An 18,141-nucleotide genomic window follows, 5' to 3' on the forward strand; every position below is an offset into this window, starting at 1 on the left:
TACCTGACTGCCATTAACTTCGTAAACTCGTGAATATCTAGTGTTTAAATATGTAAATAATAGCTCATTAAATGAATAATTTTGGAATGCATCATTTTAAAAAAAATATTCACTAATTTTTGTAAAATAGATTGCAGTGGATTTCACAGTAATTTGTGGTTCCCAAAAAATTTCTGAATCTATATGTATAGTAGCAGGTTGTCGAAAATAGACGAATAGAAACTGAAATGAAAGTTTGGTTGGTTAGGTTAATTTAGGTTAGCTGCGCAATCTCCAATGCTCCAAAGCTCCAATTGTTCTAATGCTCGAAGTGCTCCAATATTGTTTGACTCCAAAGCTTCAACTTATCAAATGCTCCAATGTCCCAATATGACATTGCTCCAGTTGCTCTAACTGCCCCAATCCCCCAAAGCTCTATTCACCATAGCGAGAGACAATTTATCTTGTAGAATGAACTTGTCGCAAGTAGTTCCTATTCCTGTCAACAGATTTAGCCACATATTGTGTTTAGCTAATTATTGATTTTTCAGGTGGGATGCAGGATACTCCCACACGATTGATTGCAACAGGAGGAGGGCTTCCCTTCACTAGACATCAAGCAGAAGGAAATTCATCTCGCTTCACAGTGTTTCTCAGCCATCTCAAGTCGGAGTAATTGACTCGGAGTAAATCTATTTTGTCTGTATTACACAAAATAAAATAAAAACTATTTTAAGTTTTCACTTAATAACAGGATTTCAGTAATCAAACAAAATTCTGTTTACAATAGCATTTCACCTCCGAAATAAAATACATGCATGTATTGAAATTTTGCTATTTTAATTTGCATAGTATCGATGAATAGTTCCTCTTGGCTACTGATTGGTTGAGTCTGACCATCTACTGAATGCGCCTGGATGAAGCTGGCCACCTAGATGGCATGCATTCCTGACAACTGAATAGACGTATCTGGTCACCGAGTTGGCATACCTTTCCATCAGCTGGACTTCATATCCTTACCAAACGACTGGCCATGCGTGTTTGGCCCTGCAGGCCGTTTTCATTTCCACCACCATGTGTTCCGCTAACCACAGCTGACCTAACAAGATGTCCTCGTGCAAATCCTCCCTACCAGGGTTGTTACTGTACCACAGGCTTCCCTACAGATCTGTGGAGCCCAGTGTCAAACCTGGTTAGATGTCGGTGGCCAGGTGGTATGATGTTCGGGTTCACAAACACGTGGCTGGCACCAATGTCAACCAGCGCTGCAGCAGTCTGCCATTCACATCCATCGGAGCAGCTGATCGTCAGGTCGGGACAGCTGGCCCAGGGTTGGTGTTGGGCTGACTGCAGCTCCCATCGCTGGATCAATTGGAGCCGATTGGGGGGGGGGGGGGATATTTCCTAACACCGCGGCCTCTGCTTACCGTTTCCCGATGCGATGCCAGCAGTTGGTGTTGTGATGGCCAGTGCTAAGTTCCAGTGGGACACGCTGCTGGTTGTCCAATACATTAGGTGGAAAGGGTAGCCCGCGCGCCCTGTCCAGTTGGTCGCGACCAGGTGGCTCCTTGCTGGGGAAGAGCTGTGAAATCTCCTTGTGATCATAGGTTCTCGTCGCCATACTTTCTGTAAGTTGCTCTTGGTGGCCACAGCTTGTTGCACGAACTCCTCCTTCGAGGCGGGTCGGCAAACGCGCATAAATGGCTGTAGATCATCACGGAGCAGCAGGGTCACCGCTGAGAGAGCGGCTGTCAGTTCGACGCCAGGGGAGATGTGCCAAAACAACCGTAACTTAGGTGCAATAAACTGTTCCACGATTTCGCCATCTCACACTGTGTCTCCTATATATACTGCACCAAAGATTGTTCGGTGTGGAAATGATGCCCGAAAGCATCTGCAAACTCAGGATGCGTCATACGCCAAACATTCCTCACAGACCCCACCAATGCCGGGCCGTGCCCCATAGCTTCTCACTCGTGCATTCCGCCCACTTGTCTGTTGGTACGCATGCCCTGGCTAAAAGCACCTCGCACTGTTTCAAGTAGGTACCGGGGTCTTCATGTAAAAATCAATTTAACTCCAGGAGCATAAATCATCTTGGGACCGCCATTATTCGCGGTGCTAACCCCGTGCCTGGATCAGCTATCAGAGAAATTCCCACATGCATTTGACATCGTACGGCCGAAGGCCACCCCAAAGCCCGACCTGCACCCGCCAGTACTCGGCTCCGCTAACGGAAAGCACCCCTAGCCATGGCCCACCTGAGTCAAGTGAGCGGACCGCAGCCCAAGGTAGAGAATAGCGGACCATTTTAATTACGCATGCAATGCACTCCCCGTGCCTACAAAATTCCCCACACAATAATAACGTAATCAAAAACAAACAAAAGCCCCTAATTAATAAAGTGCAACGTAGGAGTGCCCGGGTCACTCACGTGTAGTTTTCTACTAAAACAGCTGTGAGTGCAACCCTTGCGGCCTTCAGCCTAAATTCAGTAGTGAAACGTGTGACGTAACGCAAACCGCCCCAAATTAGCATTATCATTCGCCACTGGAGTAGTTATCAAGAAACAGACAGTCTCCAGCTTGACTCTAATATTCAAACTTATTTTAGACAAACTTATTAAATGTCAATTCTAAAACATATATAGATATTAAGTTTTATTATGTGAATTTAGAGCCACTTAAAATTAGTTAATTATATAGATTTTTACGAATAACGGAACTTTAGAAACTCTGGCGCGACAGGGAGCTCACCCCTCCCCTCGCGCCAGGGCTGCGCGCCAGTACAGCGCGACTCGCGGACCGGGACGGACGCACGTCCCACGGGGAGCCAGCATCTCTTTGTTTCACCGAACGTCCATCTGGTAATTATAGTCACAACCAAAACCTTTTTTTTAATACTCCCCGTGTGCGCCCGGTCCTTTTCCGGTGTAGGGCCTAACCCAGCCGCGTCAAATGAACACGCCCCACACAAAGCATTACGTGGGGCCGTGCAGTATACAGTACGGGCCGTCTCCCGCCACCCCAGAACTTTATTTAATCGCCCAGTGCACAGGCACAGGCTACATTCAAGCTTAAACGTGTTTTTAATTAGTAGCGAGCCGCGGTCCACACAGGTGGGCCCGCGCGTCGCAAGTTACAGATTATAAGATTAGCCGATGCTAATCTAACGCTCTCCCTCGACTGCGACTGGCGTGAGGACTTAATAAGTAAACACACGTAGAGGCACGCAGGTGTCCCTCTCAGATAACGTGTGCAGTGTAATCGTGTACGTAAAAGCACCACAGAGTGTTGTTTTATCAAGTGTAATTGTAATAATAGTGTAATCAAAACTTCTATGTGTTCCGACGCCTCATTGGCAGTCATGTACCGCCGAGTAAACCTCGCGCCCAATGTAATGAACCAGTGTCAATCGTGAACAATAAAAAGTCCACCCCGCACCCCCCGTGCGCGACATGCGACCCGTAGAACAACCAGAACAGTGTATGTAAATTAACCTAAACAACCCAACCTAATCAGGAAACAAATTCCATCACCGCCGACGGTTCTAGCGGTCCATGCTGGGGCAACGAACCCACGACCATCACACGGTTAGACACCGAGCTAGCCTGGCGCCCTCCCGGAACAGAAATCTCTAAGAAAGCCAGCCACCCCGCTAGGACCTGCGCCCGATCTCGAACACGAGACCGCGGCGGACGGCACATTTATGGCATATTGCATGACACATGCAGCCTGGGCATGGGTCTGTTTTCATGTAGACTAGCTCGGTACATGTGGGTATCAGCATTGACTGCATAGGAGGTAATAGCCCAGTATTTGTGATGAATTAAGGTCCAAAGGATTCGGCTTATTAATAAGATTTACCTGCACTGAGAACTCAGTGAGGTAAGCATTGCAGCTTCTACGCATGAAGATCACGTCCACCTTGTAACGCAAACTCCTGAAGACTGTCACCAGAGTGGAGCGTCGAGAGAGGGGAGGGATAGCTCCTTGGTGCGCCACATCCATAAAGCATTCATTAATGCTTTACGTACAATTTAAAGTCTAAACATTTTACAATTTATTTAGTTATACTACCCACAAGGGAAACAACAGATAGAAGGTATACATATTTGCATATTATATATATGATAATTTTATATTTGAAAATCACCAGTCAAACCAGAGACTGTTCGTCATTTGTGGGCTCCTCTATTACCTGGAGCCAGACTAGTTATATTTTATTAAATACACTAAGTGAACACTATTAAATCTGGCCTGGGGCAGCAAAATATTGACGCCGTCCCCGCTACCTCTGATTATTTAGACGCGATTTTGTTAGGTTCGTGTTCTCAGGGAAGGTTCGGCCTTGTGGCTAGAGGTAGGGGTCAACGCAGTAGGGCCCCCCGAGCTGTTGAGGCCACTCGGGACGCCTGAATAATAACACAAAACTTCTTCAGATAGTTGGTGAATTTAATACAGCACAGCCCAATACATGGTGCTGCCCGTTCTGGCCGTAACGGTTTGCCCGACGCGACTAGTCACACGCGCAGCTCACTTCCTCAGTGGCGGCTCACGATTCTTATGCGCCTGAGGGGCAGACTCGTATACGTGACGCGAAAGTTACAAAAGACACTCTGACATGGCACACGATATTTTGAAGCACAATACACTACACTAATACCTAGCTCTGGATAAACTGGGCTAGCAACACGTAGGCCCGTGTCTCCGGCGACTCTACGTGGTGTCTAGGTGTGTCCCAGGGGCTGAATCGTTATTAAGTTTGGTGGCGCACTGCCGTACGACGGTGATACATAAGCCCTGACATGACGAATTACACTTAGGCGAACAACTATTCCACTAACATATTACACTTGATAAACTGGGCTAGCAGCACGTAGGCCCGTGTCTCCGGCGACTCTACGTGGTGTCTAGGTGTGTCCCAGGGACTGAATCGTTATTAAGTTTGATGGCACGTGTCGCCTGCTGGCTGCCCCGTGCGGGCCAAAACTAAGTAGCCTGTAGGCTAGGTTGGGCGTGAAGCGCCGACGTAAAACCACATACTCTCCCCACAGTACTTACGTATGACGTGGAACACTCATCTCGGAACACTGATTGAATTAAGTTAAGTACCTCATGGTAAATTGAGGCCGACCGCGGGACTGTACAAAAGGTTGAAAAGAAATTACACTATGGAAAACTACATGTCGGTGAATGCAAAGGTTGAAGGTTCCGCGTTGCGCGCAGCCTGCCGGCCTGGTTGAGCTCTCGAAGGACACTGACGGTGTCGTCGCGCGCGACCCCCCTCCCCCGCCAGTCCTCCCGCGGAAACGTGTGAATTTCGCGGGAAACTGAACCGGCCAGGTTCGGGACAAATCGCACAGTGAAACATGATTTAGCAAAGACTTAATTATTAATTACTGAAAAATAATGTTTAATAAAAACCTGTGGAAAACATAATCAAAATAATTTGTTGTAGTGCGGCGGAAGGATATGCCACACCCGGCCGGATCCTTCCGCCGGCGCAGCACTCGTTGCACGGCGTTCGCCTCGTCGCACGCACTGCACTTTGCTGCGCGCACGGGCGCGTTCGGTGCACACGATTTTGCGAGACGTTGATGAGGCATAGCGGTCTATGCGACAGAGGAGCATTGGCGGTCGGCGTCAATATATTAAGGCCTTCGACAATCCAGGTACTCTTAGGGGTCACATGCATCCTTAATGATGCAGTTTCTTTTGTGAATATTGTGACTTTAAATAATTTTTATTGGAATTAAATACACTGGTACCTATACAGGTGCCTATCACATGGCACAGAGTACTTACTTACACAATCACTAACTTTACTTGTGTGGACGAGATGCAAGGGTACATTACGCCAGCGGGGACTGATACTGGCTCTTGCCTCTTGGAGACCGGGCTTAACTATCATAGGAGGTACGACATCAAAAAATACTAACACAAATGAAGAACAAGAAGCTAACGAGTTCTTTGAAATTATAAACGAGTTGTGAATCAACATGATAAGTTATAAATATACTTTTTATATATAATATATCGATTTCATGTATTGACAGTTAAACCTTAGTGTTTTTTTATTAATCTTATGAACTATTTTTAGTATAATCTTTTTATTCAAAGCTTTCTTATTGAAAAATGCAGGTAAATTAATTAAATAAATTTTTAAAATGGCAATATGTAAATACATTTTTAATAAATCCATTATGCTATGCAATAAAATATTCAAACTGTAATTGTATGAATTGATTAAAAATTTTATAATGTTCGAAGTTAGGGTTTTTAGTCTGAATACAGGGAATTTTAAAATAGGTTTGGAGGAAAAGATCTCAGCCCGTTGGCAACACTTATTCAAACAATCAACAGCCGGGCATAATCTTTTGAGGTTAATGTTTTATTATTAACTATAAATTTACCGGCGGAAATTTGGATAAAATACATCGAATAAAATGGAAGAAAATGATACTGATCGTAAGGTATATGAAAAACATAAATAATAGGCACGAAATATGTTGAGATTATATATTTTTTTAACATAACATTGAAAATGTATTTATATTAAAAAAGAAAATATTAATAATTAATTATTGAACATAAGTAATTTTCCTGGGAATAAAAATATTTTTAAAATTTTTTTTGGAAGGCTGTAGGGGGTTTAATGAAAAATAGTTGTATTTTTATTACAGATTGCCGTGGATAACGCTGTTCAGTATTTGAATTTGTGATAATATAATCCAGCATTTACACTAATTTTTGGTATTTTAAATGTATTTAACTAAACCTAATCCAACCAACTGTTCAAACAATTTGCAGTTTTTTAGTATAGGAAACATAACCGTACTTGCTGTTTAAAGGCTTGTACAGTAATTTTTAATGTAGTTAACCAATATGTAAACAACTTAGGTAATATTTGGATATCACAGCTTCTGAGATTGGAAAGAAAAAAATCGGAAAACATGGTTTTCTTACACTACACACACATCTAAATTTTCTCTGAAGGGATGGCTTTGTAATTTCTACTAGTTTGTGAAAAAATTAAATTTTTATATCTAAAATTACAATACCTGTGCTTTTATATTGCCGTCGCTATTCATAGTTTACCCATGAAAAGTAGGAATATATGTTTTCCGTATACATTCCAAGAACGTTCCTACCTACTCGAAAGACCCTACTTTAGAGGGCTCTTTATAGTTTCTTTTCTCATCTTCAAACTTTATCAACACACCCTGGAAAAAACAACTTTAAATATTAAATTAATTTTAGGTGCTACCAATTATTTATTTGTGCCTAAAAATATTGTTCAGCCACAAAATATTATGATTTTTCTGTGTTATTCACATAACAATTTTTTATAACTTTTAATATATTCACTCTGTCATCATAGGAGTGGTCTCATTCAACTCAGAAACAAAACAAAATAAAATATACCTCACTTGACCTGCTTTGTGCAAATTATTTTGCACATCTCCTCACCATCCATTTTCAACCCCTCAGGCAATTTGGGCAGACTCTCCAGATCTAGATTCCTACTGCCAATGCAAATTTACGACTGAAGTTTCATGGATGTAAATTATTATTATTTTTTTTGGTTTATTTTTTTCTGTACTATCATGGAAGAAGACAAGTTTTCTTATGCCTTTTCAAAGCATTAAGGTTCGGTTGCACACTCCATGTTAATTGATTGGTTTTTTTGTCATTTATATTATTTAAGGACTATCGCGTGTAAATGTATCACAATAGTTCTCCTGCATATTCTGCTTAGTTTCTAGTTTCATCACCAGATGTTTACTCACGTGTTATCAGATAGCAGTGAAATAAGAGGCCTGCAAGAATTTTAAAAAAATTTTATTCATTAATAATTTTGCATTCAATTAGACTTTCCAAATCAGATAATTTTTTTAATACTGATATATTTTTTGCTGTGTACAATGTGCTGAAGTTAGATTTAAATTTATTATTTTGGAAGTACGCCATTGCTGGTTTTCGTAGTGAGTCATAGAGAAACCACAAGAATGGACAAGAGAGATGGAATTCACAAACACACAGAAAACAAACCCAAATCTGGCAATGTCAAACGTTAAATGCATAGACAGCGCAGAGAATTCCTTTGAAGAAATTAATCAGAACAATGTCACAGCATCGTTGAACACTGTGGACTGACAACAGTGTGACGGTTGCAACAGAAATAGTAAATACAGATGAACAACAACTATGTACAACACAGGGACACATAGAGGAATCCGAAGATGATAATAAACAGATAATCTGGACAATATAGTGATCCACATGCAAATTCTCTGTGGTGTCTTTACATTTGACATTGGATGATTTTGGCTTGTTTCCTGTAACGTTCTTGGAATGTATACGGAAAACATATATTCCTACTTTTTATGGGTAAACTATGAATGGCGACGGCAATATAAAAGCACAGGTATTGTAATGTTAGATATTAAAATTTAATTTTTTCACAAACTAGTAGACATTTCAAAGCCATCCCTTCAGAGAAAATTTAGAGGCGTGTGTAGTGTAAGAAAACCATGTTTTCCGATTTTTTTCTTTCCAATCTCAGAAGCTATGATATCCGAGTATTACCAAAGTTGTTTACACATTGGTTACCTACATTAAAAATTCATATTTTGGTATTCATATTTCTTTGTCCAATCTCTGGGGTTTCTGTATGACATACAGTGCAAACTAGCAACTGTGCATGTCCAAAATTAATGATTTGAATCAATCTTCCCCCCGTTGCAGAAATCATTCAAAGGATGTATTGCTGAAGACAGTTTCGTTGTTTGCTTGCAGACGTACATGCTGTTCGGGAGGGACGTGTCCCAGATCCCCTGCTTCCGGGACTCGTACCTGTACGGCATATCCGGAGGCCTGGGCGCGGGCCTGCTGTTCTTCCTGTTCACGAGCAGGATCCGGATGGCAACGCACGTCGGGTTTGGATCATTTGTTGGGATCACACTGTCATACTGGTAAGACGCGCTTTGGGGGAAGTGAGCGGGTGTTTATTGTGTGGAAAGACAGACAGCTTTGGGGAAGTGAGTGGGTGTTTATTGTGTGGAAGGACAGACAGCTTTGGGGAAGTGAGTGGGTGTTTATTGTGTGGAAGGACAGACAGCTTTGGGGAAGTGAGTGGGTGTTTATTGTGTGGAAGGACAGACAGCTTTGGGGAAGTGAGTGGGTGTTTATTGTGTGGAAGGACAGACAGCTTTGGGGAAGTGAGTGGGTGTTTATTGTGTGGAAGGACAGACAGCTTTGGGGAAGTGAGTGGGTGTTTATTGTGTGGAAGGACAGACAGCTTTGGGGAAGTGAGTGGGTGTTTATTGTGTGGAAAGACAGACAGCTTTGGGGAAGTGAGTGGGTGTTTATTGTGTGGAAGGACAGACAGCTTTGGGGAAGTGAGTGGGTGTTTATTGTGTGGAAGGACAGACAGCTTTGGGGAAGTGAGTGGGTGTTTATTGTGTGGAAGGACAGACAGCTTTGGGGAAGTGAGTGGGTGTTTATTGTGTGGAAGGACAGACAGATTTGGGGAAGTGAGTTTGTGTTTGTGATGTGGAAGGACAGGCAGGGCTGTCGTGAAGATGGGCGGGTGGAGGGGGGGGGGGGGGGCAAATTCCCATGGCCTGGACTCCAAAGTGAGAGGTAGGGGCCAGCGGAGTTTCAAGATTGTTAATAGAATTCATAGGAAACTTTACAATTTATGCAGTACACATAGATCACAATTACAGCTATTGCCTTAGTAACGATTACCTGTTTTTAGATTATTTATTTTTAAATGTGGATATGAATAGTTGTACATGAAATAATATGGAGGGAGCCCGATAAAATTTCTTGGCCCCAGGCCCTTGGTCATTCTCAAAGATTCTGAGGACAGACCCTTTGTTTCAGTTTTGCATTCATCAAAAACGTGGTCTGCCACATTTCATGCATTGTTAAATGGTCTGGGTAGGCATACAATAGTTTGTGATCATAATTGTATGAACTGATGTTATGTTCACATCTAGTTATACCACTATCAAGAGCATTAATACATCTGACTTTATTTTGTAACTATTTTGTAATTATTTTGTATGGAAAATTATTTTTAAAAAATGATTTACTCAGACAACAAATTCATATTTCGATTACTTTCAAGAATTTTAATTTTTTATTGAGAGTAGTTAAGCTTGCTAAATAAATTGTATATTCTGGTTGCTGTTGTGTGGAGTTACTCTCAGAGCTATGGAAACTTCGCATTGCTGAGTTCTAGACACATACCAGACATCATTTTCTAAAAAGTAAAAAAAAAAAAAAAATCATTTGATTTTTTTCTTGATGTATTGAAGCAAATGTTGGTTGTATGTCTATTATAATAGCTGGAATCACTTTTATAAAACAAGTCTATTGTAGGTAAACAGCAGTGGACTTGAAATGTCTGAATTCATATATACAAGGAGGTGTGAAATATGAAATTCATTCCTGTAATTGTCCAAATTCTATTCTATAAATTAAAATAAAAAAAATTGGAGAAAAATTTCTGTACCGAATTTGTTTATTTACAGTGACAAGTTTGTGTAGGTTTGCAACTGGATGATTGGAATAAAATTTTAATTCAAACTCATAATGGCAATCTAGCTATAGGCCTATAAATACTGTTATGAACACAGACAGGATCGTGACGCGATCTGGCTGGCGGCTCCGCACTGCCACTAACGTCACATGCTGTCCATTGACATAAGGCATGCCTCGCGCGCCTGGCCTGATTACTAGGGTCCTCGCTACGGCCTCCCCCCTCCGAGTCTCGCTATTGCCATGTCTAGCAAGCAGCCTGCACATTCCGGGCTTACAGAGGCCGCTGCGAGGAGTGGCGTGAATAAGCATCGCTGTTGTGGGTGTTTCGGGCATTGGGATGACACGACACGTCACAGCTGCTCTTGTCCTTTCTAGAAGCACACCATTGGTAAATAAGCAATGTCACCGACCTCCGCAACAGTTTGGAGAGTGCTGCAAGTGAAGGGAAAAGTGCGACATTAGCGAAGAGGGTGAGATCCCCCTTGAGAGTGGCGCGACACGGAGTGACGGGATCTAGAGAGTGGGACTGAGTGGCGCGAGACTGTGTGTGGACAGGCGCGAGGTAAGGGGCGAACCACTGTTGAGCCTGGCTCCAGTGAGGAGTGCGAACTGCAGAACTCGATAGACATTGAGTGACTTAAGGATAAAAAATTTTAAGTGCATGTGATTGGTGATCAGACATTTTTTAAGTACAGTTATTTATTAGTATTGTTAATATTAATAATTAATAAAACTGTAATAAAACCTCATTGGGCTATCCCTCACGAAACCCAGTTCTCCCTACATTATACTCGTAACAATACCATTAAGAGTGGGGAAAACAGGATTGAAAAGGATAGCCCAATTAATTAACTACAGGTTTATTTATCTACTAAAAATTACACCCGGTCTCAGTTTGGGGGCCCAGATGGCTACTTCCGGCTCTGTCATTCGGCTCCAATCTTTACGGAGATGTTCCTGCTCCCAGGAGCTCGCATGCTTCAGTAACAGCATCCCCGAATGACTCCATCTTCACAACGGGCGTATGGCAGATAAGTCGAAAAGACACGTAACCCAGCTCTAATTTGTTTTGTAACATTAAATTCCAGCACAAGAACAACCAATATCGGACCGACCGACCAGTCCAACGTACTTACCCACCCACCTATCCATCTACCCATCTACCCATCTACCCACATCTACCTACCTACCTACCTATCTGTCTATCTACATATCTACATATCTACATATCTACCTACCAAAAATTTTTGTGAACCATGAAATCCTTGCAATCTATTTCACGAGAAACGTTAATTCTTTTTTGTACACTAAATTCCCAAATTAGTGACTGAATGAGATAAATTTTACATATTTCAACCCTGGTTATTGACGAGTTTTCGTTGCTAACGGCAGCCAAGTAAATTGTATTTCAGTTCAGCAATATTATAAGTGTAATTTTTGCCAATTTAATTTGGAAACTTAAAACATTATTTACATTATTAATATATTTTTGAGTCATGTCTGTTTTGTCACAGAGATATATATATATAGCAAGTAAGTTGCTACTGTATCACATGATGTTAGATCAATTGTGACTATTGATTTACACACCATTGAAACTACGACTATTCATTCTTTTTATGCCCATCTCCATGGATTGTTTGTGTTTTATGGTGTTGTAGTCCATGGTTGTTGATTTTTGTTTATTTTTCCCCTCTTCTGGAAAGCATACAAATAATTTTTTTTTTCAAGTTTGAAATGACAAATATTCAGTGTTTTAAATTGTTAACGCAATTTTTTTTTATTATTGTTTAGTGAGGCAGTGGTGAAAAATAACTGAACACTCGTTGCATGTTTAAAACATCGCTTAAGAGGGCGATAAAGGGCTTCATTTAGAGCTGTTTTAGTGGTCAATGCGATGGCAAGTTGCAGTCAAACCAGTTAATGCAGATGAATGAGATTTTTACACATCATTGAGGAAAGGTATAATGACTGATCCCAGTTGTCAGAATGCGGTTAATGTTGTTATTGATAAGCAAAATTAATTAGTAAAAATGTTTATATTAGCGCAAATTTGACAACATGCAGAAAATAAAGTAATCGGAATAACAAAAACATAAAAACTGAACGATTAACATGTAATATTCTTTTATAGTATATGATTTAATGAAATAATTATCTTCATATAATTGCGAATTACTTGCACACACGTAAGTCACTGCACATTCATGTTTGAGCCGAAAATTTGCCACTTCACTGTTTGGAGATAGGACACTTTTATTCCATCCCTACAGCAAGACCCGAGCGCTGTAGATAATCCTCGCCATTAGAGTGGTCGGGTTCCGCTGTTATCTGCGACTTGTGGACGAATGTGTGGAAGGGGTGTAGAGGAAGGTCTGGTTTTCGATAACACATGTCTTGTCGGGTTACTCTCCATTTCTCTTGTCATTTCATTCGCGTCCACCTCATTTACATTATTCTTAGAGTATTCTTTGCACATATATATTTTATAGTACCGTTTATTTACAAATATTTAACTGAATTGTGGATATACAATTAAAAATTTGTAGTTGCTTTTAGGTTACTTGGCATACATATTATTTTCAACCAAATAATAATAGTTGTATAAAAATGAAAATGAACTAAATATACCGTGGGATATTACTTTGCAAGGCATTTATTGGGGGATAGGTTTTACAGATTTTGCAGTTCCAACACTATAAGCACAGCACAAAATACAAATAATTACACAAAACTGTAAAGCTGATTTGTAAACAAAATACATAAGTTACAATAGTTTACCTCGTGGTTACATACAAATTGATAATATACAAAATAATATTACAAGTTTTCAAAACTATCATGTTGTTTCATTACGTAGTATATAAAAGTATCTCTTGTTTGTATCCCATTTAACACTAAAATGTAATATAATGTATCATATATATAACACATGTATATTTCATGAATAGTAGTTACTGAAGTAAAAAGGTTTTTCCTTTATTACAAAATAAAATACACAATATAAACTATTCATAACATAATTTCTTCTTGCTTTTAGCATTCTCAGATGTAGTTTCTGCAATTGGCGTACTTTCTTCAGTTTTGTGCTTTCCTTTAACCTTAAATCAAGGTAAAAAAAAACACATGTTTTTATTAATAACACTGTCTGAAGCTATACACTGAAAATGACCCATGAATACCATGAATACTATAAATAATTTGTGTACTTACTTATTTTTCTCTCTCCAATTTGCTAGATTTTTACCTCTATTCTGTTTTCTTCGCACAGACAAATGTAATTTACCACGAGCATTACCTTTTACAAAACGTGCGTTTGTTTTCGCCATTTATAAATGAACCTCCATTCTTATATCCCGAGCTAACACAGCGACAGCAAGGAAAACTAAATCCGACTGCCTCGCAGTGCCACCCCACCCCTTTCGGTCCTTATCGTGGGACTGAGAAGTGTCGCCTATCGCGAGGGACTCAGAGCAATATCGGTCTAACGTACAATATCAGGCGCACATGTTACGCTTCAAGCAGCTGGAATTTCTAGTAGCTATTTATCCCACTCTTAATGTGTATATTTTTGATTATTAAGTCCCATTAAACATCAAAAAAGGGTATTTATATTTCACAAATGACTTAATCTCAGCAGTTAACATTGGTATATGACTAACTCGTGAGGTATTCTATTTCAAGTATTCTTAAGCAAAGGAATATTCTTTATTTTGAAGTGTTAGTATTCGAGGTCGAATCAATACAAATAATTTTTTATTGTTATTGGAAAATTCAAATATTTGCACAGGCCTACTTGAAATACGTACTTATATTAAAACAGGCAAATTCAGCATCTGCAGTGGGAAATACCTCTATTGCAGAACAAATATTTTATGTTACCAATTAAATATATTTATTTTATTTGTGAAGTATTTTATGTTTTAATAATTTTGTTCTTTATACTTCACTATTTTGCTTGGTATAGCTTATGTTATTTTGTTCCCTGTGCTTCACTATTTCACTTGTTGTAGCTTATGTTAACTTCAGGTTTATTCTATAATTCTGACTTCAAACCTTATGTCCATTATTTGAATTACGGTAATATATTGGATGAACCACTTCATGCTTAAAAAAATTTTTAGTGACCAAAGTTGTTTATGGACTCGCTTATGTATAATGTTGTGTTTCAGGGCATACTGTCGATATACACGGTCGGTGTCGGATCAAAACTTGCAGCTCTTGAAGCAGGCAATGGACAGAAAATTAATGTACGAAGGAACAGCGGTGGAAGAGCAGATAGAAGGAATAAAGAAAACCGATCCGTGATGATAAACTCTCTTATGAGTCAGGTAATAACAGTTAGTGCCTGTATTGTTGTATTTATAGTGAAGCTTGGAGGGACACTGGTTGATCATGAAAAACTAGTAGTGTGTCTTTCCCAAAATGTCGTGCGGGAAATTACTTTTTGCAGTTTTCCTGATTTTATTTTGGTAGTGTGTGTGTCCATGTGCCAAAATTGTTGTCAACAAACTATTTTCACAGAAAGAACTGTACTGTAAGCTGATTCAATAAAGGTGTACAATTGAAAATGCACAAATTCTAGCAGTTCCAATTCAAACTATTAGTGGTGGCATAAAAACCATTCATAGACATGATCCTATAAAATCACTTTATTCCATATTTGAAACATACACCAAATAAAGTTAATTCCCTGCTGTCATGAAATGGTACCAGAACGAATCTAATCCATAATTGAAAATTTGAATTCTAGACATCAAATAAGAAATAAAAGAGATTTTTGTTTACGTCTTATTTGACTTTAATGAGTTTCAAGCCACGTGATTAAATTTTATGTGTAAAAATGTTTTGAATTTTTTTTTAATAATTTATGCTAAAAAATGTTTTTTTTTTTGTCTTATTTTGAACTTATAAAGTAAATGTAATCATTGATCAAATTAAATGTTAGGGCTATAAAATTCAGATGGACACTACATACACTTGGGTTGGATATGTGTTTCAGAGATAATAATAGACAATAGGTATAGTCTTATCTGCAAGAATTAACTAATCAATAAAATTATTTTTTGTGCATTAACTGTCTATTTAACATTATTTTCTCAAGGTATTTCGTGATATTACAAATGGTTTTCTACCTGTTGATAGTGGTAAAGGAGTCTTTAAAATCTTCTTAATTTTTTATTTCATAAGAGGGTACAAACCATGATATTCAAGTGTTATAATATGTGTTTTAAAAAGTTTCAGGTTAATTTTGTTTTAATTTACCTACCGGACTGCAACTTTTAGTTTGAAAAATACTCAGATGATAGCACTGTGCTCATAAAGCTTTAAAGAACCAACAACATGTTAAATATCTTCGATGCCATGTTTGTTCCAACATAATTTTCCTGGCTAATACACATTTTTAATGTTGTGATTATCTTTCTTGTTATGACTGTTCAAGTTAACAAAATGTATTCCAGAACATATTGACTACCATAAAGTTTACTTTGGCACACCAATATGCTTAGTACGTCTCCCAATGTTTGCAAAAGTTAATATATATGTGAGTGCATGTTGCCACACGTGAGTCCGCCATCTTTGGCGAACTTTGGCTCATAGCTACAGCAGTTTCCACATGCATGCACGTTGGAGTTCCAACCTGTTAAATTTTCATTGCGTAGCGTGTGCTTTATTTCAGTGCATTTCTGGTTAATACTAAAATTTTACCTTCAATGTGCCTTAAATTTTTTATTTTTTTTTACATTTTTCCCTAAAATGAATTATTTTTGTGTAGGTATTTATCACACTCGAAATTGTGTAAAAATGTTCTATGTTAAATTCTGTGCCCCAGTTTCGTATTATAAGTTTATTTGCAACATGAGAAGACATGGATGTACGCGTTACCGAGGTTGGATGTTCACACATCACTGGAGAGTCTTGAAAAACTCGCTCACACACACACACACACACACACACACAGAGAGAGAGAGAGAGAGAGAGAGAGAGAGATATTAAATGATACCGGACAGTGGAACTGTAAGTAGCTAGCATGTGACATCAGTGTGTAGCGCTGGTGCTTATAAAATGTGACACTCGCGTCTTGCTTGTTCACGCAGCAGATAGGCAAGTGGTAGAAGTGAAGAAGATCCTGGAAGATCCTCGGGAGGCTAGTGCCGTGTCGTAGACTCTGTGGACACGGCCCTGTGTCCCGACACGGAACTCTGTGCCGGCTGCAACGGCTGAACGAAGATGACGTGCACTCATCTCTGCGACTGAAACGCTGCAACGTCAGCTTCACTTGAACCTCGGACTGTTTGGTTTCTTTGAATCAGCTGACTTTTGAAGAAACCAGCTCCTTTGAGTTGTGCGTGTCCAAAGTAAATAAAAGCTGCATAAACTATGAGTGTGATGTAGTCGTGTTGGTTGGAAGAATAATTATCAATTATTATCACTGCAGTGTGTCACATTGCTTGCAGTGTGCATTTTAATGGGTGTTTGCTCTCTCTTTCCAATTAGCACTGTACATACTTGTTTCAGTGTGTTATGTTGCCGGATGTACTCAAAGAGCACAAAGGTTTTGGATACAACTTTAAAGTGTAGTTGTATTTTTTTAAATATACCCTTAAAAAAAAATTAATTTTGCTATGGAAAATTTGGAAAAAATAATTTGTAAACATTTTCTTGTATTTCATAGAGTATGAATGATGATATTGAATTCTTACTTTTAAGGAAATTTAACTGAAAGATGCTATTTTGGTGTCAACTGCTGTATCATCAAATATTTTTTTATCATTTAATATTAAAAATTTTGGCTCTGTTTAACCATGACACCTAATTTTTGGGATGCCTTGATATTAATAGTGAACAACTGCAACAGTAAAAAATTTAATTAATTTAGACTTATTTAGAAAATTTAAACAATTGGGTACTATGTATAAAAATGTATTTAGTGTCTAGCATACAAAATCAAATAAAGTATATAAAAAAAAACATGTAAGTTTAAAAACCTAGATACCAAACAATTAATTTTAAAAATTAACTCTTTGATACTATACAGATTTGGTTTAATGCCTACAGAGAAACATTGCAGGGAAATGTATAAGGATTTTGTCTTTCTGCGTGATATATGATTTTATTTTCATATTTATTCATACATGTAGTAATAATAAGCTAATTACTAACAGTAAAATTAAAATTTGAAACGATTTGTGCAGTAAAAAGTAATTAACACCGTGCAGTCAATCAAATATATATTTTCCCACTTCTAATGATGATGTGTATGTTTAGACATAATTTTACAAAGAATTTAGCATGTCTGTAAGAAAAATTTTTAATAAATTTTTGACACCCAAAATAATTATTTCAGAGTCTATATTCAAAGACATACTCTCCTTAGTAACATCATTTACTGTAGTTAGTTGAAAACACATTTGAGCACATTCATTGGAAATGTCCGGCATCGAAGGCTGAAGTCCTCATCTTCAGTCTTGCGTTTAGATGTTTTGGAATCTGGAAAGCTGGTGGAAGCAAAAAGCTGTAAAATCTTGATTTTGCTGGTTGATGGAGCAGTCTGGTGCATGCAAACTATTCTTGTCATTTCGTTTTGCATGTTCTATTACTACTT

At 38.9% G+C, this 18,141-nt stretch overlaps 1 protein-coding gene across 3 annotated transcripts; it reads left to right on the forward strand.

Annotated features, from left to right (window-relative positions):
* Window positions 1-6,327: 6,327 nt before the first annotated feature.
* LOC134541148 (cytochrome c oxidase assembly protein COX20, mitochondrial) lies at window positions 6,328-17,871 on the forward strand. 3 transcript variants are annotated; one of them, XM_063384359.1, is made up of 4 exons: window positions 6,328-6,454; window positions 8,781-8,956; window positions 14,708-14,866; window positions 16,634-17,871. In XM_063384359.1, exons 1-3 carry the CDS (start codon window positions 6,428-6,430, stop codon window positions 14,841-14,843), a joined length of 339 nt encoding a protein of 112 aa, XP_063240429.1. In that variant the 5' UTR covers window positions 6,328-6,427; the 3' UTR covers window positions 14,844-14,866; window positions 16,634-17,871. The 3 variants fall into 3 exon arrangements, with proteins under 3 accessions (XP_063240429.1, XP_063240431.1, XP_063240428.1); XM_063384361.1 differs by having other exon boundaries at window positions 16,637-17,871; XM_063384358.1 differs by lacking the exon at window positions 16,634-17,871 and having other exon boundaries at window positions 6,336-6,454; window positions 14,708-15,138.
* The last annotated feature ends 270 nt before the right edge of the window (window positions 17,872-18,141 follow it).

Source organism: Bacillus rossius, chromosome 18 (assembly GCF_032445375.1).
Source record: "Bacillus rossius redtenbacheri isolate Brsri chromosome 18, Brsri_v3, whole genome shotgun sequence".
Classification (NCBI taxonomy): Eukaryota; Metazoa; Arthropoda; class Insecta; order Phasmatodea; family Bacillidae; genus Bacillus; species Bacillus rossius.

What these genes read in the sequence shown, in the direction of transcription:
- LOC134541148 (XM_063384359.1), top strand. Translation starts at nt 6,428, where the DNA reads ATGGAAGAAAATGATACTGATCGTAAG. An exon ending in AAAATGATACTGATCGTAAG is followed by an intron (nt 6,455 to 8,780) that starts GTATATGAAAAA and finishes GTTTGCTTGCAG; the next exon opens with ACGTACATGCTGTTCGGGAG. An exon ending in GGGATCACACTGTCATACTG is followed by an intron (nt 8,957 to 14,707) that starts GTAAGACGCGCT and finishes GTTGTGTTTCAG; the next exon opens with GGCATACTGTCGATATACAC.